The sequence below is a fragment of the Aristolochia californica genome, unplaced genomic scaffold, assembly GCF_029961685.1.
Source record: "Aristolochia californica isolate CCGP_79_NKW_82.1479 unplaced genomic scaffold, dmAriCali1.0.hap1 SCAF_6, whole genome shotgun sequence".
In the NCBI taxonomy this organism is placed as follows: Eukaryota; Viridiplantae; Streptophyta; class Magnoliopsida; order Piperales; family Aristolochiaceae; genus Aristolochia; species Aristolochia californica.
In genome coordinates this window covers 42,924,900-42,948,574 of record NW_027182257.1, presented here as the reverse complement: position 1 = coordinate 42,948,574, position 23,675 = coordinate 42,924,900, and the positions used below count along the sequence as shown (strand labels likewise).

The 23,675-nt window shown below is 35.7% G+C and overlaps 2 protein-coding genes across 3 annotated transcripts; both read right to left on the bottom strand.

Moving 5' to 3' along the window:
- Nucleotides 1-199: 199 nt before the first annotated feature.
- Nucleotides 200-1,228, bottom strand: LOC137935462 (large ribosomal subunit protein eL20z-like). The gene is made up of 4 exons (XM_068780112.1): nucleotides 1,219-1,228; nucleotides 694-832; nucleotides 353-470; nucleotides 200-256 (listed from the first exon to the last, which is right to left on the bottom strand). The coding sequence occupies exons 1-4, from the start codon at nucleotides 1,226-1,228 to the stop codon at nucleotides 200-202; spliced, it is 324 nt and encodes a 107-aa protein (XP_068636213.1).
- A 3,335-nt stretch (nucleotides 1,229-4,563) lies between these two features.
- LOC137933983 (SUMO-activating enzyme subunit 2-like) lies at nucleotides 4,564-18,964 on the bottom strand. 2 transcript variants are annotated; one of them, XM_068778145.1, is made up of 12 exons: nucleotides 18,944-18,964; nucleotides 18,710-18,744; nucleotides 18,527-18,616; nucleotides 17,950-18,033; nucleotides 17,647-17,865; nucleotides 14,013-14,114; nucleotides 7,896-8,351; nucleotides 7,452-7,681; nucleotides 6,531-6,624; nucleotides 6,267-6,449; nucleotides 6,064-6,161; nucleotides 4,564-5,296 (listed from the first exon to the last, which is right to left on the bottom strand). In XM_068778145.1, exons 2-12 carry the CDS (start codon nucleotides 18,740-18,742, stop codon nucleotides 4,936-4,938), a joined length of 1,950 nt encoding a protein of 649 aa, XP_068634246.1. In that variant the 5' UTR covers nucleotides 18,743-18,744; nucleotides 18,944-18,964; the 3' UTR covers nucleotides 4,564-4,935. The 2 variants fall into 2 exon arrangements, with proteins under 2 accessions (XP_068634246.1, XP_068634245.1); XM_068778144.1 differs by lacking the exon at nucleotides 18,944-18,964 and having other exon boundaries at nucleotides 18,710-18,845.
- Nucleotides 18,965-23,675: the final 4,711 nt, after the last annotated feature.

The following is a 23,675-nucleotide window of genomic DNA, read 5'->3' as shown; positions in this document are numbered from 1 at the left end:
TATAATATAGACTTGAGAGTCATACAACGAACAACATTGAGAAAATAAAGGGAAAGCTTTGGGGAATCAATAATGGGAGACCGAAAGGCCTTCATTTTGATGACTGAAGTGAGCCTTTACTACCCCCCTCCCCTGTATGATTCGAGGTCTTCCTCATTTTTCTTTTATCAGTTTGATTACATTTATCCATTAGAGTAGACTAGAGATAATATACTGCAATCATCAAAATCAGAACCATCACAGAGCATATCAAAGCCTGCAAAATTTTCAAGAAACAGAAAGAGAAGGTGAGAAACAAAAGAAATACTCAAACTGATTACAGCAGGAAAACAGCAAATATGTAGTTACATACAGCAATGGCTGATGCTGCAAGGCCCTCTCTTTCTCTGGGATCTTTTAGGTAATAACTTCTCAAATAGAGAATGGTGGCATAGTACCAGAAGAGCGGAAATATGAATCCTGCAACAAAACTGCATTCGAAGTCAATAGTTATCACCCAGTTTCAGTTCATTGGGAAAAACTATTTTCTTGCAGCGTGTTTTGGATTTACTTCTCCTCCAAGTTAATTTTTTAAATTTATAAACTATTTTTTCTCTTTTCAAGTAGAAAAAGGAGTAGAGAAGAAGAAAAGTAGCTTCCAAGAGTCCATCAAAACGAAATTAGAGTCAGTGTTTGATGCCCATAAAAGCTCACCAGAACCATCCAATTCCACAATGAAAGCAAGGCAATGGCTTATCATAGAGGCCTCCGTCGTCGGCGACATGGCTACTCAGTCCCAGCAATGAACACCGCCGTTCATCTGTCTGATGTTGTTGCTGCAACTCTTTATTGTCTGGCAGTCAAAAAAAAAAAAAAAAAACAAATCAATCAGGGAAGAAAGCTCATTTTGTAATCTTAAAAATCAATCAAGAATAATTGCATAAACGGATTGATTTGAAGTTCTTTTGTGTCTGTCCATGTAATGAACAAAAAATAAATGGTAGTAGTCAAGAAGAGAAAAGTGACCATTAATTCAGGTCTAATAAGCAAAACCTGCATTAACCAAATTGAAGTAAATGCTGTAACATGATTCTCTGGGGGAAAACCATGTAAATTTCATATGCAGGGATATGAAAAGTTTCTTGCAGAAGAAAAAAACCACTGATCAAACTAATTATTTGAGATTTAAGTAATCAAAATAAACAGTAGTGAACAGGTAACACAAACCCAAAGAAGTACCTGTCTCCATTGATCCCAGTTCACCCAGAAAACCCTGCAAACCAGAGAACCATTTTCAGGTTTTAAAGCAGCAGATTACAGATTCAACAAGATCTTTCATCGGAAAAGGAAATGCAAAATGTGTAGAACACTGATTATCCAGAAATGAAGAAAAGAAAAGACCCACAAAATGCCTCGAGTGAAAATCGTTGCAGCAGATTGTCTGGCAATGGAAGCAGAGTTCTTTCTGATCTCTTTGATCTTTTAAATTCCAGAGAGGGACGCATTCTTATTAACGGCTCTGTAACTGACGAAAACTATTCACTTTACGTACTGGGTGGTGTGTCTAGTCGCCACTGGATTGGAATATCAAACGCTACCAGAGAACGAAAAGGTCCGTTTAACCATAGAAGACATCTCTGATCTATCCACTCTGGTTTTTTGCTATTCTTGTACCAGTGGAAAACATGTCCCATGCACAAAATGAAAAAAAAAAAAAAAAAATACAGTCTACCCAGTAACACTTACTTTGAGCAGAATGGAATTGAAGCGAATATGTTTATCTATATCAATAAGAGGTATATCGAATACCATAAAATGCACAAAAATCAAATTGAAACTTCTCAAACACAACAATGACATGTGGACACTTTATCTTCATCATCCGAAACTTATAAATTTGACTATAAATCAACTTGAACCTATTGGCCATTTGGTTCAGTCACTTGCATTCATAATAATCAAATCCAATAAAAAAATTATTTAAACTAGAAATATAGCATTTATTAATGCTTGGATAGTGTTGAAACTTAGAATTTCATAATGTATAATCATAGTAGTATTAGGGTGAGAAAAAAAAAAAAAAAAAAGTTGTCGAGAAAAGGTTTTAGGTGGAAGAGAGGAAAAGTGACAAATTTGGATAAAAGAGAAGGAAAATAGGGTAATACCCCTTAAACTATATCTTTAGATATTAAAAGTATTAATATTATAATTATACTCTTTACTTTATTAAGAGTGAAGAAAAGATAAAAAAACATAAACTAATTATATCAATGACACTCTAATTATATTATATCTTCCGACACTCCTCTTCAAGCTAGGATGTAATGACTGTGATCCCAACTTGAAATAGATAACATAGATGTAGTAATAATCTCCTCCATCATGGTGTCACAAGGATAAGTATGAAACCGGACACATACTCTCAAAAGGTAGAAATGGGTAATACAACATAAGTCAAAATCAACCTCAAATGTTTTTGAAAAAATGTAGTGGTAATAAATCACTAAAGTGGGTAATGTCTGTCATTCACAAGACGATGATGCACCAAAAGGGTTGGCCAAAGGGGGTAAACGAGAATCAAATAAAGGATGATAGGAGAAAGGGTGTCAAATAATAAAAGGTAAATGGGGAATGATATGAAGATAAGATAAAAAAGTTAAGACCATCATGTGTTTTATTTTCTAAAGTAATAACCGAGTAATAAGCTGTGAATAAGTTGAATAAGTGTTGTTAATCTTTTCAAAAAGAATAATTGAACTGAGTGGTACTGGTTCCGAGAGTATCTCACTTCCAATGGTGTTAATCTCAGGTATCTTCTTATATACGCATTTCTAATTTTCAGAGTAGTTATTTGTCTTCTTTAATCGCCTTTCATCACACCTTTCTGTGACGTAAATTAAATCGTCTTGCTTGGTTTATTTGGTGAATCGTAAAAACCGGAGTGGAATGCTTGAAATCATGTTAGGATAGAGCTTGTCGACAATGAAAGAAAATTATGTCGTTCATCAGAAGAGAGAAGATCGGAGAATGAACCAGAAGGTTACTAATGGACAATATATTTATCTAGCACATCTATAAACCCACCAAAAAAATAAAAATCTAATGGGAGAATTCCAGCAAACAAGATCACTTTTGCAACTTTTCTTCTCCAATTACCCATCTTGTGCTCAATGCGAAAGATAATGTTTGGGTTTGTAAACAATGTACAGTATGTAGATCAAAGCTTTTGTCTGCAACTTCTCTTTTCCAATTACTCATCTTGTCAGTCTGCTTGGATCTCCGATCAGAGCTTTAGAACTGGAAACTATCCCCAGGTCGGAGCCAACTGCTTGCATTTCAAGCAGGTGACTTCAATAGAAGCAGATGCCTAGCAGCTCTTTCATAAATGATGATTTACACACAACCAATATATCACAAACAGGTCTCCGTTTTAGATCGGCGACTTCAATTGTATCTTTGAAAGCGGAAACCCCGTTCGCTGATTATACAGAAACTGTCGAACGCTGACAGTAGATAAGGCGATCATCCTTCAATTGTCCCTCCAACCAGAAAGTTTTTCCATAGAAGCCATTTTTTCAGATAGAAGCAAAAGAGTGAATCGTACATCGGAAAGAGATGGGTTGAGAATCAACACGATGAAGTTAAGCATGGAGGATGGAGGATGGAGGATGGAAGATGGTGAGTTTTTCTGATTTCTGAAGCTATGCATAAAAACAGTTTCTTTCAATTTACTGGTTGTATAGCAATTCCCAGTATTTCAATCTCAACGTCTCGCTGGGCGTTCAAATCCATATCCTTAAAAAAAGGGGAAGGAAGAGTTCCGACCGTTAACCTCCATAACCGTTCCTCCCAACGGTTTTTTAAAGACCCACGACTGGCGGACCTCTCTTCCACATGAATTCGTCCATTTCTCCCCCTCTCCATCCCCATAAAGAGATGGATTCCTCCCACTAGAGTTTTTATAGAGATGGACGAATTGAAGACTTTCAACATGGGTTCTCTTCGAAGCCATCTTCCCCAAAAGTAAGACCTCTAGTCGCACCAATGCTCCTTTTCTGAAAGAAATTCCGTTCATCTGTGCTTGTGTGTGTGTGTTTTAACGAGTTCTGTTCCTGCTCGTGTTTTTGTCTCTCCAGGAGAAGAGGGCTGTCGAGGTACTTCTCTGGCAAGTCCCAATCTTTTACATGCGTCACCGACGCTAAATGTGTAGAGGATCTCAAGAAACCGGAAATCCCTGATGCTAAGAAGAGGAAGTATTTGGAGAGACAGGGAGTGCCTCTCCCTCAGAGCTCTTGCCGGAGATCACTCAGCAGCAACCAATGCGGCTCTTAAATGCGCATGCCTGGACTGCAGAGATCCACAAAAATAGAGTTTTGTAGCCTCTATGTGATCATCGATTTTTCCCCATTTTGTATAAAAAACGGACATCCATCTAGAAGTGATTCTTATTCGCTTGCTCGACATTCCCTTCTCGAGGAATTCTTGGGGACGACTTGTATAAGAAACTCAGCAAAGCTAAGAATTGATTAGATTCCGAGTCATGCGACAGAAGTATTTGGAATTGTTCATCCTGTATGATTTGTCAACTGTTCAATAAAATTCATCTCTTGTTGCTTACAAATGATCATCAACAAAGACAATCAAAACTACTGATCAGTGGCATTACATCATCATACTTTCGTTCGAAACAGATTACATAATTTGATAATGGAAATCAAGAGAACTCAAGAGTTAAAGATTGTAACAATATGTGTTTCCTATAGGTTTCAAGCAAAGTGATCTCCTACTTTTCTACAGAACAGGTGAATATTCAAAAGAAATTCCTACCGACCAACAACTTAAGCAGACATCTACCGTTTTGCTAAGTTACATGGACAAAAAAAAAATGATATCAACTATTTGTACAAATTAGAACGCGAGCAAACCTCTAAAATCAATTAGAGCAGTAAGGAAACCTTAGTCTAATCGTTTCTTCTTAGACTGAACAGGATTCTCATCTAACATAACCACATCATCTTCATCATCATTTATTTCTTCCATCTGATTTGCTAATATATGCACAGAAGAAACAGTTGAAACGACTTCCCTATCATCTGCATTGGATAATTCAGATAGTTTTCTCTTACTTCCGATCACAGACACTTCTGAGGTTGCAACTAATTCTATCTCATCCAAGTCCTCCTCTGTCTTCAACACTCCAGTAGCATCTGATGTGCTCTCTCCTCCATTGCTAACAGAATTGTTATCTTTCTCAGCCGGAGGCAGGCTCCGGCCAGCCAGAATCATTTCATCTGGTTCATTCTCATCAAATTCTTCCCTACAAGATTTCAAGGCAATAAAAGATTTTATTTGTGCCTTAAATAATTTATCATTCACTTTGCAATCTCCCAATCAGAGGAATGCTTCAAACATACTGATATATGTTGATTTATACACTTACATGGCGGTCAAGAAAGATTCTACTTGAACATGGGACTAAAACAGCACTACTGTTTTCAGTTGTGAATGGTAAAACTTCACAACAATTGTCATGCCCTTTCTTTTTGAATGTTGAAACCCAGAACCTGGGTAGACTTTTTTAAATGGCTATTGAGAAAGAGATTCCACTTGACCATGTGACTAAAACAGCACTACTACTTTTCTTGTTAAAAAACACAACTTTTTGTTTATTTGAGAACGATAAAACTCCACAAACTTTTTTTTTTGTAAATAGTGTAATTTTTATTAAAACATTTATTATGCCTTAAAAGAAATAACTTTAAACTACAAGACCCAAATTGTTACTGCACCATCATGCTTGAGTCAGTTAGCCACAAAGCGTAAGATATAAAGAAAATAACTTTAAACTACAAGACCCAAATTGCTACTGCACCATCATGCTTGAGTCAGTTAGCCACAAAGCGTAAGATATACATGAAAAAGTGAAACAGTGCAAAACCAGATATATCTTGCATCTAATTTTGCAAGTTAAAACCAAATAAATCTTTTTTTAACGTCCTTGCAATTTTAATGAGATTCTTTAAGAGGAAGAACGTTAGTAAAAAGTTGCACAGCTAAGGGCAGACAAAGTGGAAAAGAAAAGACCTGTGCTTGATGTTAATGTTGCATGTTAGTTCTTGTTGAAGATCTTCAACATTAACCACAGTCCCACTGATAACTGGTACCGGAAGTTCAGCTAACACCTACAAAAATATAAACACAAAATTCTAAGTAGCACTTTGGGACTAAAGAGCCAACATGAAACAGAAAAGGGTAAATATAAAATGCAAGTAGAACTCTCTTGATACTTTTTCTAGGTTCGCCTCATAATTTGCGACCATGGCTTCATCAAGATCATCTCCAACCTCATAGAGTAAGGTTGCGCCAACCATAATCAAAGGGGAGTTCATGCCAAGCTTCTTTTTGACAACTTTCTCGACAAAGTCCCGCAGCTTTGAGTGATTAGTATTAACCTCCAGTGAGAGGGGTGTCTGTTTCAACCAGATACCGCAAATTAACAATTTCTATGTCATAGAGATACCTAAAATTTTGTTAAGATAGTATTTTGATACCTCAGAACAGACATAACAAGATCTGTTAGGCTCAAATGGCTCCACTGGCATCAGAAGCATTTTTTTTAAAGGATGTTCCACACAATACGTCATTCTGTATAAAAAGCCTGATTAAATTAGGGAAAACTTTTTTGGAAACAAAGATCAAGCCTAAATTGATTGCAGAGAAAAAAAATGATATCCATGAGACACCAGTGAGGTATGACAGTAACCAACCCACTAAGGATCTTGCAATCCATATAACAGAGGAACTTTTGAGCACATGGTTGGAATGTCTCAACCACTACAGGACAGAAAGTAAAAAGACTTGTCAAAAGTAAAACAATAATAATATGCTCCAGAAAGGACATAAATTACAGGCTTTCCTGAATTAGGACTAGGGATCTTCATCACTTCTACGGTTTGTAAATTTTTACAATTGCAAATTTACGTATTAAGTACTGTTTTTTATCACTTGATCCTGAATCTCAAGTGATTTAACCACGTGTTAAGTCATGGCACCATCTTGAAGCTGGATTCAGTTCTATATGGATAACCATTAGGTTTGAGATGGAATACTTTTGAGCACTGGCTTAACTGAAAACAATATTTCGACCATTTGAGTACACTCAGATGGCCCTTTCCAGTTTGCAAAATAATAACTGGGATATTTAATTATGATAAGTGCAATAACTAAGAGGCACAAATTGAATAGAGAACAAAGCAACAAAAAACTGAGGGCGTTTTGGTCCTCATTAATTTGCCATTAAAGTTCAAAATATTCAACAAGTAAGAGAAGTCAAAGATGCAAAACACCGACACGTTTATCAGTCTAAGGGGCAGGCCATTAAAGAAAATAAAGCATGTGTAACATAAGTTAGAGCGGAAGCACCTTGATTATCAGCATCAATTTTGAAGCACCTACATAAACAAGGCCCTCACCTATAATTATCATCGTCATTTTGAAGCACCTTGATTGCTTCAATCACAATTAAGCCTGCAATTATAGCATTCGTGGTTGCAACAGCATGCACAATATTACCAGCAATACCCTTTGACTCAAAAAGGCTATGTAAAGGAATATTAAATGAAGCTGCTCTTATGTTTGCAGCAGCAGTAACAAATTCCACAGCTAACTGGTCATCTTTGTCAAAAGTGAGACTCCCAACTTCCTGGAGACAAACGCAAAAAGAAAGATACCAAGTAAAGATAGAAACTCCAAGGATGAGAAAAGAAAACAAATAATACAGAGGAAGTATCATCAAATCAAAGGTATCAGCGGATTCCTAGGTTCTAATGGCAGCTATTGAACTGCTTAAACAGAGCAAATTCCCACTGCCATCACCCTTGTGAGAAAAGTTACTGAAGAAAGCATGATTACTGCACCTTTTCCCTCTTCTCAAAGAATTGTTTCAATGCCTCCAGAAAGACCCGTGTATTCTCAAAAAGGCTCCATACATCCTGTGGATTCTTCAAGCTCAGTGAAGACATTACTGATATCTGTGAATTTTCAGCCCCACAATTCTGATCTGCAATTCCGTTTTGTTCAGTCTGTTTCTGAGGAAGGACATCTTTGACATAAATGGGCTTTGGTCTGTTTCTGTTCTTCCATGTTTCCTCATTAGCTAAAGCCATCTCTATATTGTATCCAAAAACATGATTGTATACTCTTCGCCCATATTGGTCAAGATCTTCATCTGATCTTCTTTCAAATACATCATCAGTTTGTTTTGACGAATCAGCAGCATCAGTAGACCGCACATTGAGATCATTATCCTCATTTCTATCTCCAAATAACTTTGAAAAGAGAAGGTCCTTGGCCCACACAATGCAGTGAACAAACTGAAAATCAAAATTGAAAAACAAACAGATTGCTTACTTAAACTAATATAATAGTCAAAAGAAAACTATTTATGGACTTCTATAAGAATAGTAATTCTTAAATACCCAGCCCACCGTTCAATATCACACAGCCAAGAATCCTATATTAAGGCCAACAAAAAGCACAATTTTTCTCGTTTGGCCCAATTTTCATTATAGAATTCTATCAGCAAATATGCTGGCATACACTGTGACTCCACAAAATTAACCACCATGATGCTTCTGATGGAAATTAATCTAATGTAATGTCCATAAACATAAAAAGTGATGCCTACCCAATGCCAGTACTAAACATGAGAAACAAAAAAGGTAGTAGAAGGCTAGAGGGCCTCTTTTCAAGGTACCCATGAAAAAAGAGAGAATGTCGTATCATATACTTCCTTTATTGAGAAGCAAGAAAAAACAATGCAATATAAAAAACATACCATCTTTTTCTAATTTGAAACCACTGCTGTTTGTTGTTCTTTCAGAGAATCTTTACAGTTGGAACTACTTTATTTTTATTTACTTCAAAAGAACATATCAACTTTTTCCATTTGAGTATCCGCTGTTTGTTGTTCTTTCAGAAAAGTCCCTTTTCACTGCTGTGACTACTTTATTTTTCTTTGCTTTACCCTTATCTGGCAGCAGGTCATTCATTACCACTATTCTTAAAATAATTAGATGTGGCAAAATTATTCATCATAGAAGAAAACAAAAAATTCAAAGATGAAATCTACCATATCTGCATTGTTTGTTGTTCTTTCAGAAAAGTCCCTCTTCACTGTTGTTACTATTTTTTATTTATTTTCTATATCTTAGCTGGCAGCAAGCCATTCATTACCACTATTCTTAAGATGATTAGATGTGGCAAATTTATGCATCATAGAAGAAACGAAAAAATTCAAGGATGAAATCTATCAGTTATCTGCACTGTTTGTTGTTCTTTCAGAAAAGTCCCTCTTCACTGTTGTCACTATTTTATTTTTATTCGCTGTACCTTAGCTGGCAGCAGGCCATTCATTACCACTATTCTTAAAGATGATTAGATGTGGCAAAATTATGCATCATAGAAGAAAAGAGAAAATTCAAAGATGAAATCTACCAATTATCTCCATGAGAAAATCCAAGAATCCTTCAGATTTTATAGGTCAGTTTAATGGAGCTACTAAGCATAAAGGATTCTTGGCCTTGTCTGTCAAGCTCACCAAATGACAGACGACTGAAATTTGTGCCCCATTTTACTTGAATGAACTTGAACCAGAACCCTAAAGCACAGGAGAAAGTATAAGTAAACAAAGCTAAGACTCCTCTCCTGAAGGTTCAATACACAGTGAAAAAATCTCAAAAACCATCGATGCAAATAGCATAACAGAATAAATGACAGACAAGAAGGATTACTATTACAGCTGTAGCATAAGTTAGTTACTGATTATGACAGTCTGTAGCAAAACCACCTATTTATTTACTCATTTAAAGAAAGACTGAGATCTATGATGTATGCCAATTTTTTTATAGTGAAACAATGTTCAATTTTCTTCTCAAATTTCTGCATTGCATACTGATAATGCTTTGAAATATATGATAACAAATTTTCTATTTTTACTCATCTTGTGGCATGCTCCACCAGAGCTCATGCTCCTATATTCCACAACAGAATGACGTAACTGAAGGGCAAGCATAAGCATTTATTTGATGTTACCAACACCTTCTTTCAAATGAAAGTTCCTAAACAGTTTTAGGGTAAAGCAGTTCTTTCTATGAGCAGCTTGATGAACTGTACAACTTCCTCTGTTCTGAAAGTCATGTTCCAATTCATGTATTAAAGCCAGGTTGGACATTTTTCCCTCTTCCTCCTCGAGTTTTGAGGTGCACTTACATTGTATATAAATTTGCAATTTGTTGATAAATTGTCTTCCCGTGTCCTCAAGTGCGCAGTTTTGAGCAATTCTCTAGTTCAAAAATGATGTATATCTATATATATATATAAATATATTTGTCCCATCACATCAAAAGATGATAAATTCTTTGAATGTACCATACTTTTCAAAGTCTAACAAAATATTTAGAGTCTTCTTCTTCAGTTCCCCTTCCTCTTCCTTTGACATATGAGCAACAGCCACATGATGAGACACAGAAAATCCTAAAAGTATACATGTGCCAAAAGAAGAAACATGTGGCCATTGAAGACCCTTTTATAGCTCCACCACCACCATCATCAACTTCACAAGGAGATTCATTTGATAATGTTTTTGCTGACACTGACCTTTTTTATATTCCACAAGGTCTCCCATTTCCACATTTGTTTCCTTTCATAAATTTGTCCCCATCTTATCATCCCTTTGTATCTAGATCTAATGTCGAACTCAAAGTCAAAATGGGGCCTATGGAAGAGAAACTGCAAGTTTTGCAATCCAGGAATACTTGTGTATTTTGTGATCCTCCTAGCACAGAAATAGTTGGTTGTTTTTAAACCAAGTTAGTTGCAAAAGGATACATGCAAAAATACGGCTTTGATTATCCCGATATATTTTCTCTTGTGGGTGGATTAAGTTCTATTAGCATCCTTATATTGGCAGGGAATATAGTGAGTGATTTAAGACAACCCAATATGAAAAACGTCTTCCTCTATGGTAATCTTATAGAGGAAGAGTATATGAAACAACCACCAAGATTTATTGCTCATGGAAGACAGGTAAAGTCTGCAAGTTATTCAAGTTTACCTCTGGTTTTAAGAAGAGTCTAATAGCCTAGCTTGAAAAGTTCAACAAGGTGGTCATGGAATTTGGATTTTGAAGGAATCATGTTAATCACTTTGTGTTTGTCCTACAAAGAGCTAAAGGAATTGTTTACATTATGTCCTTCCAAGGAAATACCGATTGTTTATGTTGATGATATTGTGTTGCCTGGCAGTCACACACATCATGTTGAAAAGACAAAAGGCATACCTAAAGAACTTTCAAGCAAAAGATCCAGGTAAAGCAGTACTTTTTTTTTTGAACAGCGAGTGAGTTTATTAAGCAACACAGTACTTCCTTTTTTTTTTTAACAGCGAGTGAATTTATTAAGCAACACAGTACTTCCTTGGCATTGATGTTGAGCAATGCAAGAAACATAATTTATTATCATAACAAAAGTAAATTACTAACATGTTGTCTGAGGCATGGTTGTTAGGTGCAAAGCTTGTAGATATAGACCTACAAAAGCCAACTTTGATCTTCGTGACAAATTGAGTCCACAACCAAATGATAAAACACAATGAAGTTACTTTATGCTACAGTTACAAGGCCAAGTATTCCATTTACAATAGGTGTTATCAATCAGTATATCTTTAAAAGCCACAGAAGTCTAATTCTGTGTATCATGTACTATGTTAAATGAAGCCTGAAGAAAATGTCCAATTTATACGTCTCACAGCTACCATCACATGTCTAATTTCTCTATGCTGATCATGTGAGATCAAAGTGTGATAGGAGATCAAAATAGTTATTGCACGTTTACCGGAGGTAATCTTAGAGCTTGGAAAAATAAGAAACAATTAGTCATTGCATAAAATAGTGCAGAGGCCGAGTATAAAGCTATGAGTCATACTACATCAGAGTTAATGGGAATGAAATCTCTCCTATCTGAATTTTGCTAACAATTACCCAGCCAAAGAGGACATCATGTGACAACCAGGCAACTATATTCATGACAAGTAACCCTGTTTTCTACAAGTGGACAACCACATTAAAGTTAATTGCGACTTTGTCCGTGTCTAGCGTCATTTCAACTCCTTATGTAAAGTCAGTAAACTAACTTGGTGATGTATCCACCAGAGCTTTATGCAAAAATAAGTTTGTCCTCCGTTGTAACAAGCTGGGTTTGATTGAGATACATGCTCTAGCTTGAGGGAGAGTACCAACAGTGATAGCTGTAATAAGAATTCTAAGATAGGTTTTGACCAAGTTATCTTAATTATGGATATTTTGGTTATATAACTTAGAAGTGAGAAAAACAAAGATAAAATTCAAGGGCAATATTGTAACTTTTATTATCCAAATTTTATACCCATGTTCATCTTTCAAAAATAAATTGTAATACCATCTAATTACATAACAAGGTCAATTAGAGATGCAAGCTTGCGAATTCCTCTTGACACAATACTGATTCTTTTGCTTATCTTCCATCTTCTCTTCTCTCCTCTCTAAACCCTAGTCTCATTATTTTCTACAACCGTTACAAAGAAAGTGCTAGCCAGAACAAATTTTTCACATTACCTACATACGATTGACAATGTTGAGTGCTGCTTTAAAGGAAAACTTTCAGTTAGAGTAAAAATTCCAAATGCCACTGATTCAAAGAATCCACCTCAACAAATGTTTCTCTTAGTGTTGCTTTTTGAGTTACTTGCTTCCCATGATAATAGATATCTACTTTCTTATGAGTGGCATGGTTTACTAATGAAGAATGTGATAAGTGAGAAGATTAGAAACACTAGAATGCTGCCAAACATCCATGGTTTAGTGTGATTGAATCCATCAATGTATTGTTCTGGGTGATTTTTCCTTGTATAGTATAATGACTGCAAGGATCCCACTCCAGACTGAGATCTGCTATGCCTATGAGATCAAAATCCAGATTTAGAATAAGGCCAGAAATGATCACAAGCCAGATGGGCCTTTGGCTCAATGGCCACATGGGAAGGTTTTTAGTGTCAGGTCTCAGATTCAAATTACATGGGAAAAGGTGTGTATTGTGTGTGTGTCATCATCAGGTTAAAAAAAATTAAAAATCAACACTTTTGTAAGAAACTTTGATGACCTCAGCAGGACAGGAAATACTGAAGATTTATGATATAATAGCAAAAAATTACCTAAATCTAGAACAGCCAAAACCCCAACCAGATGGCCTCAACCATGAGCAATAATTCCCAAAGCTAAAAGATAGATGACAGAACAAAACCTAAACCAAGGTAGAAAAGAAGCCTCAAAGAATCAACATATGCAGGAAGGTTCTAGCTTTTAGCAAGAATAAAATTATGTCCAGAAACCAAGAAAAGAAATCAAGCTAAGCAGAAAACCATCTAACGCTCAACTAAATGATTGCAGCCACCCTCAATCATATGATCTGTTCCAAAGGACTTCTCAACACTAATCTTACATAACTACATTAGACCACCTAGTCGATTTGAGGAAAGATGACATTGATCATTAAGCTTAAATACTTAGAAATCTTACAAACACCCAACACAGAGCTAAGTGAAAAAGTGATCAGAAATCAAAAACGAGAAAAAGCTATGAGCAAATATTCCAGCATTAATAAAGATTTAACCGCTGTTGGATGGGCAAGTAAGTACTTTTCACATTTAATAATAGCTGTTGCATAGATAGAAAATTTTAGATCAGCATTCTCAAATTCTGAAACAATGCTTACCAAGTTGTTTTTTGAAAGACTTACCAACTTGTTCATTCCCTTAATAGTCAAAATATCTATCCATTTAACAATTGGAAATTATACAATATGAAGGAAACTGAGTGATTCAAAATATCAACAAAAAACCATTTCAAAGAAAATTTATAAATAAATGCAGGTCAGAAACATGACTACTCATAGGAAATATTAAAATATATAAAAATATAACAAGAAAAACATGACAATAACCTTGGATGGAGTACTTGTGATGGTACAGACAGGGTATGTCTTTGGGGCAGGCTTGGGCTGGCACTCGTAGCACTCTGTCTTACCCTTCACATGTACAGTGACCTGCTCATCATAAACAACAACAAAAAAAAAAAAAAAAAAAATCAGCTCATGTTCCAAAAGGAATAAAAAACAAACAATTATCATCAGAATACCTTAAATAATTAGGGAACTAATCAATTCAGTAGCGATATTGCAAAATATATTAAACAAATCAATATGTTACAGTTTAATATCACTGAACAAGGCAACCCAGGTCATGCTAGCTATCGGTACTTTTGCCTTGATGATGGGTTGGTGATAGCTTCACATGCAAGGGATAATAAAATAACAAATATCATCAGAACAACTTAAACAAATAAATGCATCCCACTAAGATAGAGACTTCAATATAGATAGCTTACATTACAAAATAATTTGAACAAATCAAAATGCTATAGTTAGGAACTCAATATAGATAGCTACGCTACAAAATAATTTGAACAAATCAAAATGTTATGATTTACTATCAATGAGAAGGCCACCCAGGACCTGCAAGCTATGAAGGATCTTTTTGCCTTCATGATGGATTGGTGATAGCTTCATGTGCAGGGCCTCAGGGTGTATCTGACTCCAATACTGCTGAATTTCAGGCCTTCAATCATGGTATCAAAATCTTCATTTCCTGCATTGGTGGCTCTCTTTGTATTTAGGATGACTCAAAAATAGCGACCAAGTGGTGCTCAAAGTGTTTAGACCCTGCTTGACGACACAGGCAGATATTTCATGAGATCATGGACTTCTCCTTGGAGGTTGTTTGTACTTGGAGCCATGCTCTTGGATCAGCTAATTGTTTGGCTGAATCTTTAGCAAAAGAGAGGGTGACCTTCCAATCCCTGTTTGTAAGGGACTCTCTGCTTAGTCTCATATCACCTTGCCTTCAATCTTTTGGAATAAAAATTGCTTTCAAAAAAAAAAAAAAAAACAACTCTTTATGCACTCTTAGGATAGCTGAGGGTGTCTTTAAGGATCCAATATCAATTGGCCCAATCAAAGTTATCCATTATCAACCACAATAAATAGAGTGATGCCAGTAAAAGTCTGAATTCCAATTACTTATCCAGTGAGAAGATGTACAAGAGCCAATAGTACCCATAAACGTAAAACTCAAATTAAGCCAAGTCTGTCTTGTTATTACTCACCAATACCAAGTTCAACTAATACAGAATTGATTTTTGGTCATTCAGTTCTCATCTAGCTTCAGATTAATGGTCCAGAGCATAGATTTTAACAGGAGAACTAGCTAAGGGTGTCTTTTTAAGGATCCAGGATCAATTGGCCCAATCAAAGTTCAACCAACAATAAAAAGAGTGAGGCTAGTAAAAGTAGCTCCAATTACTTATCCAGTAAGAAAATGTACAAGAGCCAAACATAATCACAATTATAATGCTCAAGTTAAGCCAACTCTGTATTGTTATTACTGAACAATACCAAGTCCAACTAATACAGGTTTGATATTTGGCCATTCAGTGCTTGTCTAGTTTCAGATCAATGGTTCATATCATCTGACTTTAACCAGAAGATCCACCAAACAAAAATCACTCTTGCTCTTACTACTCAAAAGAAAAAACAACAAAAGATTATTGAAATCATAATGGTGATAAATCAGAAGAATGGCACTGGAGGAAGCGGCAAATTCTGAATAAAAAACAAAGATGCTAGAGAAAAGACACCCCGGAAATTTTCTGTGTTCTTTATTGTTTTTGAATTTGTTGCTTTAAATAAACTTCTACAAAAAATATATAGCGCTTGATACCCAACGAGTGTTTCTTTAATCCAAAGAGAAACTAAAAAAATAAAAATAAACAACTTTGATTGTGTGGCTAGCATGGATTTGCTTCAAAAGATAAAACTATCATCAATCAAAGAAATAAAACTATCATCATTCAAAAAAATTTAAAAATTTAAAAATTAAAAAACACACTTGACAGGTTAAGTATCTTCTGCATAAAGGGGAGTTCCTCTTTTCAAATAAGAAATGCAGCATTAACCTAGTAATCTTTCCTTAAAGATTTTATCACATTCATAAATGTTTCTTTCTACTACTATAAAGGGACCAGTCAGAATTCATACAACTCAACCAAACCATATCCAGAACTTAAACTAATCAAAACCTGATAAGCCATATCTTCTTCGACTTGAGAAGGCAGAAGCATGTTTAGAATGGGAGTACAGGAATATCTCTACCAGAATTCCATGGCTAGATTAAAATTTTCCACAATACGTTTTTTCATGATAAAGAATTCAGTAGCTTTTTTTTCAAATATTTGTGTACTTTAAATTAAAGAATAAAATAATTAGAGCTACAGATGAATAGAGGCCCTAGCCCTAGAGGTAGAGGGGGAGGACAACTCAGGCCTCACTAACAAGGAGAGACATTGCCCAACATGATTTGCCAGTGGGAGACACCCTCTTTTGCTAGGGATTGCATACAAAGTTTGCTGCCATTAAATAGATAAAAAAGCAAATTCTAGAATTCTATAAAATACAGAACACAAGCTAGTGAGGTTTTTGGAGTACTAGTCATCTTTTCACATAATCAAAGTTTATATCCTTTGTCCTTTCATACCAATAGTACTGATACAAAATGTATGGATATATGTTAAATGGAAATATTCGTCATTTTATAAAAATTTAAAATGGTTTAAATGGGATATTAATTTTTTTGGCAACAACTAATGCAAATATATGATAAAAGGACATATAAATCATTCAAAGAAAAGAAAAAAGTGGGCCACAAGTACTTTCTCCCTTTAAATTTCAAAAAAACAGACATAAGAATATTTTTGCTATATTACATCATATGTAAGAAAAGAAATAGATGAAAAAGGTGTTTCCACGCTTTTTTTTTTTTTTTTTAAATGATGCTGTGTTTCCATGTTTTAATAACACGTATTTCTGTCATTCAATATGGCAAGTATTGAAAATAGGTTTAAAAGATATGCTAGTCATTTTATATGAGAATGACACAAAGAAAAGCTAGTCACAAGGGAAGTTATGTCAAAATTCTACATAATAAGGTCATAATTTGTGAGAAAGAGCACAAAATATTTGAAAGGAAAAATAACAACATGTTTTCCTCCCCTTCTAGAATTCAATTTCCAATCCCTTAGAATGAAAATAGAATCCCAGAACTACAGGAAAAAATATTGCTCTAGTAATTCCACTAATAAGACTTCACATGTCCCATTTGCCCATTTTTCTTGCCTTCTGAGCAGAAGAAATAAAACAACACTAGCATGCAATTTTAATGGCAGACCAAAGCTAGCCACCCCACCCCCACAGAAAAAAAGAAGGAAAATCGCATTAACCGTGACAAGGCAGAATAAATGAAAACTACAAATTTTTTATTCCACATTGATTTAGACACCCAATTCTGTAGAAAGTGAATATACTTTTGGCTATCCTCTTGAAAAGTTGAAATTTTATTTTCTTTGAATGGTAAAGTTAAACATCAGCATTCGTATCAAAGCCATGTTCCAACCATGAAAGGGAAAATCATTATTAAACAAAAACATTAACAATATGTCACTAAGGAGAAACAAACAAGAAAAACCTGTCCCAAGAAGCCAGTTGTCCCACTTTCAACCAAAGGGACATCAGCGGCCAAGCAAAGACGGTTCACATGTCGTCTGGCATCCAAATTGTCAAGGCCATTCAAAACCACATTGAATTGCTTAAAAAATTCAACATTGAAGTCAGGGTCCTTGACATTAGCATGGTATGCAGTGATGTTTATGTGGGGCCTAAATTTCAATACAGCATCTCGAGCAACCTGGATAAAAAGATTTAATTTATTAACAAAGCCTACTTAACACAGATACAAAGGGCATGATACAACATGACAGGATTCACTTACTTTTGCCTTTGATTGTCCTACATGGGATTGGCGAAACAAAAATTGTCTATTTAGGTTACTCACTTCTATTGTGTCCATGTCAATCTGCAAAAATAAGCACGATGACAAAATGAGAAAATTAATGTGGAAGCTTCACAAGTGCAAAGAGCACCTTTTACTTCATGAAGCTTTAAGAACAGAAATCCAATCAGAACCAGATTGCAAATGGCTAAAAAGGAGGAGTCCTTACAAACCCTTGCAATAGTCATATTGAAAAATTAAAATTAAAATGAAAAAGCCTCTTTAACAAACTTTTGAAATATCTTCAATAAACGAAGAAGTGAGAGCCTAGATGAAACACCCAATTTATCGAAAGCTGAGAGGCAGAGACGAACTTATATAAAGCTGACCCGAACAAAAAACTCTTAAGAAACAGATATAGAAAATAACCACCTTATTAATCATCAAAAAACATATGAGAGCAAAAAATTTAAAACTTCGAAGATAACAGACTGAATTAACCAAAGCGTTTTTATCTTCACCACTGAAGAACCTCGAAACATAACGAAATTACTCAAAAAAGGAAAAGTCCACTTACGATATGAATATCTTGGAATCCGGAGAGAGCGAGAGTCTTGAGAAGCTCGCAACCAATGCCTCCTGCCCCAACCATGAGCACTTTTGCGCGCTGGAAAAAATAGTTCATGAAACAGGCACCATCAAATCCACTTCAATTAGCAGCAAAGCAAGAGAGAAAGAGCAAAAAGAGAAAGGAGCGCACCTTGATTACTTCCAACTCCTTCCCGGACGCCATTCCTGCAAGCAGAAGCAGCAACGAACAATAGAAAGTAGAAATCAAAAATAGGCTTTGTTGTAGGAATAAAGGAGGAAGAGAATCTCGAGAATCGCCCTTGTTCTCCAAGTGGAAAGAGCGCCAAAAAGCCCCCTTCCCCTTCCATTTCCTACAAATAAAGACCCAGCGGTCAGCTGAGAAAGTGAAGAGAACTTATTTTACCAATACTTTATTGTGAGACGCGTCTCACGATTGGGACTGTTGTTTGACAGACAGTCGAGTCGTTTTGTAGCGCGGCCACACGCAGAGAGGCAAACGCCATTGTTGACCGTTTGATTTCTTTAAGGTTAACAAGAGGCCTGCGAGAATTTTGAAGCTGAGCGTCTTCTATTCGTACCAGTGTCTGTCGGTAACTGTAAAGTTTCTCGAGACTTACTCTTCCATTCATGGACTTCGTAGGATTCAAGGGTTTTGAAGTCATTAACCCCTATTCTCATGAACCCTTTGGTGCATTGGCTAAGAAAACCTTCACTAGAGGTTGCCTATGACATTTTGAATGATTATTTGATATGCCTATCTATATGTCTTTAAGAACTTTGTTGGCATATTAATTCACTAGTTAGGTTGGTTGATTTGAGCCAAATGTAGGGCAACTATGCACATAGAAAGGTCTTAGCATAAGGTGCTACAACTAGGATAAGGTTAGCCCATGGCCTTGGGGAGGAGGTTACTAGGTGCTACACAATGGTTTATACTGACCGACCTATCATGACACATATCACAAATATATACTTTTTTATTCAAAATGAATTCATATGTCAACCATATAAAATCATGTTGAGATATTTATATCGATCAGGTCAGTCCGTGTGGTTGTTTTCTTAAAAGGTTTGAGCGCACTGGTTTCAACAAATCATAATAAAATGCTTATGTAGTTTAACTCACTTGGAAGTATCATTTTTCCCTTAATTTTGAATACACTATTTTACTATAGAACATAGGGAATTTTACCAAAATACCAATTTGAAACAACTTATTTATAAAAATAACGAAGACCTAAACTTATTTGCAAAACCTCCGAACTTTGACCGGTCCACTGTATATGTGGACAATCAAAGGCGACAGTAAGCTTTGACTGCTTACGCGTCGCCCCGTCATCAAAGCGATATTGTAGATAAACACATAGGCTGCCACATCATTATTATTGACACGTCATCTGCCACATCATTACATGATAAAATTTTGAATAATTTTTTTAAAAATTCAAAAATCAAATACACTTTTTATTAGCTTATATCTAAATAAAAAATTATTAAAAATTTTAATAAACAATTAAAAAAATAACTCTTACTTATTTAACACCATCAATTAAAAATTTTATTAATTAAAAAATTATAATTACACATTTTATTACTTTATATTTAAAAAAATAAAATAAAATAAGTAAAATAATTAGATTTAAAATATTTATAAATAAAAAAAATATCACTCTTAAATCTTACCCACATATTATCGATTTAAAATATTTATAAATTAAAAATATATACAAAAAGTTATTTTAGAGTTTAAAAATACAATTTAAAAATGAAGAAATGGCCCATTTGATGAGAGGTAGTTTCTAGGACGGAAATAGTTCCTCTTCTACAGCTACTGCACACGCAAACTACCCTTTTGCTCCACCACCGATTCTGTCGAAGATCAGAACGGGGAAAAGAAACCGAACCAGAGTGAGCGGTGACGCGGAAAGGAAAATGCAAGTGGAGAAAACTAGAATGCGGATGTGAGGAAAATCTCTTAATTCGCCGAATTAGGATTTTTTGGACCGAATCCACCTACAAGCGACTAAAACTCGAAAATCTGAGAGACCCAGACGATAATCTACCTCCCTTTTTGTCCCTTTGTGTCTCCGTTCTTTTTCCGCTCATGAGTCGCTCGTCTAGAGTGAGTGTTGACACGAAAAGGAAAATGCAAGTGGAGAAAACTAGAATGCGGATGTGAGGAAAATCTCTTAATTCGCAGAATTAGGATTTTTTGGACCGAATCCACCTACAAGCGACTAAAACTCGAAAATCTGAGAGACCCAGACGATAATCTACCTCCCTTTTTGTCCCTTTGTGTCTCCGTTCTTTTTCCGCTCATGAGTCGCTCGTCTAGAGTGAGTGTTGACGCGAAAAGGAAAATGCAAGTGGAGAAAACTAGAATGCGGATGTGAGGAAAATCTCTTAATTCACCGAATTAGGATTTTTTGGACCGAATCCACCTACAAGCGACTAAAACTCGAAAATCTAAGAGACCCAGATGATAATCTACCACCCTTTTTGTCCCTCTGTGTCTCCGTTCTTTTTCCGCTCACGAGTCGTTTGTCTTTCTGTAAGAGATTTTATTACCCTTTCTAAAATAACTTTTTGTATATTTTTTTAATTTTTAAATATTTTAAATCGATAATATGTGGGTAAGACTTAAGAGTAAGATTTTTTTTCTTTATAAATATTTTAAATCTAATTATTTTACTTATTTTATTTTATTTTTTAAAATATAAAGTAATAAAAAGTGTAACAATAATTTTTTTTAATTAATAAATATTCTAATTGATATTAAATGGTGTTAAATAAGTAAGAGTTATTTTTTTAATTGTTTATTAAAATTTTTAATAATTTTTTATTTTAGATATAAGGTAATAAAAAATGTATTTGATTTTTAATTTTTTTTAAAATTTATTCAAAATTTTATCATGTAATGACATGGCAGATGATAATGACGTGGCAACCTATGTGTTTATCTATAGTATCGCTCTGATGATGGGGCAACGCGTAAGCAGTCAAAGCTTACGTGTCGCCTTTGACTATTCACATATACAGTGGACCGGTCAAAGTTCGTTAGTTTTGCAAATAAGTTAAAATCTTCGTTATTTTTATAAATAAGTTGTTTCAAACCTGTATTTTGGTAAAATTCCCTAGAACATACTATTTCTCTTAACATGGCATATAGATTTATACAGACCGGAGGAGAGTTCATAGATGATCCAATACTTAGCAGTTACAAGGAAAGGAGATACAGTTATGAATCGTGTTTCCATACACAGGGAAGAGACGTTCCTGAACAAGAGAGAAAAATGGAAGCGGTAGTTCCCGGCTTTTCAGTTTTGGCCGAACGTTCTACATGGATTTCAGTTACAAAAACTGCTTTCTTCCTCTCTATAAAAGCCTCTCATCCTTCCATCTGTTCTGCAATTTTCTCTTCTCCGATCCACGATCGTGGCTGCTGGTGGGCGTCTTCATGAGTGACTCTTTTTGCGCTCTTCCATCAGCTTTCTTGAACGGCGTATCTCCTGATCACCTGCTCGTGATCTTTCTGCCGTTCAACAAAGCTGTGGAAAAACGCAGGGAGAGGCTGGTTTAAGACAGCTTCTTATGTTCTTCTTCCTGCCTTGTTTCATCACCTCAAGATGCCAATAGTGAGTAAATATCAACATTTTTCTGTTGGGTACTCTCGAACCCCTTTTCGTGTTTTTTACTTTCTGGAAATCTAGATGAAGATATTTGTCATTGAATGTGAAAAGCCTATTTAGTAAATCCCAGACCTAGAAAAATCATGGCTGCGTCATTTTAAGGTTCTCCGGATCTCCAGTTCGCTAAAGGCCGCCACTCATTATGAGATCGAAGTGCGGAAAAACGAAAGCCATGCACAACGTGCGCTTAGGTTCAGAATGTAAACTGAGATCAGACTTTCGAGATTAGGGTTAGTTCCTAATCCGTCCACTCAAAATAAACTAAATATTCGAAAAAAATTAATTTAAATAATAAATAGGAAAATAAACCCACGTTTTAGATAAACCTTGGATTTGAGTCAATTGAATCCAACCCCAACGAGTGACGAGATTATGCGCCATGCTTGCACAAGCAGGAAGCACAGAGCAGACGATTGGGAAGATGGAAGAGCTAGTTTAGGGGTTTTCAGTTATGACAGAACCATCTTCTCGGAATTAGTTACAGAATCTGCTCCCTTCCCTCTCTGTAAATACCTTACTTTCCTCTCTCCATCGTCCATGCAATCCAATTCTCTCCCGAAAACAGTCTTCTGCTCTGCAATTTTCTCTTCTCTGATCCATATTCTGATCGTGGCTAGCTGCTGTAAGATGTCTTCGTAAGCGGTTCTCTTTGCGCTCTTCCACAGCTTTCTTGAACGGCATCTCTCGTCCGACTCGCTCGTGGTCCTTTTGCCGTTCAACAAAGCTGTGGAAAAACGCAGGGAGAGGCTGAACCAAACACTCGATCAACTTGCTTCTTTGTGTTTCTTGTTTCATTATCTGAACGTCCGGGTAGTTCCAACGTACTTATATATCACAATATTCCATGTTTCTATTCCTATTCTTTTACTCTCTGGGATTCTAGCAAATGATATTTGTTAGAGAATGAATTTGCGACGCCAATCAAGCTAGAGGCGTGAACCAGAAAATTCATGGCTGTGTCGTTATAAGAGACTTGCTGATCTCGACTTCCCCAAAGACCGCCATTCATGGAGAAAACAACGGAGAAATGAAAGCCGTGCATACGATTTAGCAGAAATGATCAGACAGCAGGCCTCTACAGGTAATGCTGATCTTTAATTCTCATATTAAGCTTTATTTCGATTCTCTATCCTAATAATTTACTTGAGCTGAGGAGGATGGAACCTACTTTCAGTCCATCCTTTTTCATGATTAAAGAAGCCGTTTCTTCAAAGGAGAAGAGATGTAGCCGGGAGGGCTTTGGGGAAGATAGCAGCACACTGACCAACCACCCTAACCCAAATTATCCTCTTTGTAAGGAACAAAAATTCTCAGAAAACTGCTCTGTTCCTCTCTATGAATACCTTTCCTCTCTCCATTTCTCAGCAATTTTCTCCTCTCTGATCCATGTTCCGATCGCGGCTGCTGGTGGGGTGTCTCCACGAGTAGCTCTCTTTGCGCTCTTCC

Excerpts from the sequence above, each read along its gene's own strand:
- LOC137935462 (XM_068780112.1), bottom strand. Across the intron at positions 471-693 it reads TGTGGAATTGGATGGTTCTG|TTTTGTTGCAGGATTCATAT; the intron begins GTGAGCTTTTAT and ends CTTCGAATGCAG. Across the intron at positions 257-352 it reads TTGCAGCATCAGCCATTGCT|GCTTTGATATGCTCTGTGAT; the intron begins GTATGTAACTAC and ends AAAATTTTGCAG.
- LOC137933983 (XM_068778145.1), bottom strand. The coding sequence starts at position 18,742 with ATGGCGTCCGGGAAGGAGTTGGAAGTAATCAAG. Across the intron at positions 14,115-17,646 it reads CAACTGGCTTCTTGGGACAG|GTCACTGTACATGTGAAGGG; the intron begins GTTTTTCTTGTT and ends TATGATGAGCAG. Across the intron at positions 6,162-6,266 it reads ATGAGGCGAACCTAGAAAAA|GTGTTAGCTGAACTTCCGGT; the intron begins GTATCAAGAGAG and ends ATATTTTTGTAG.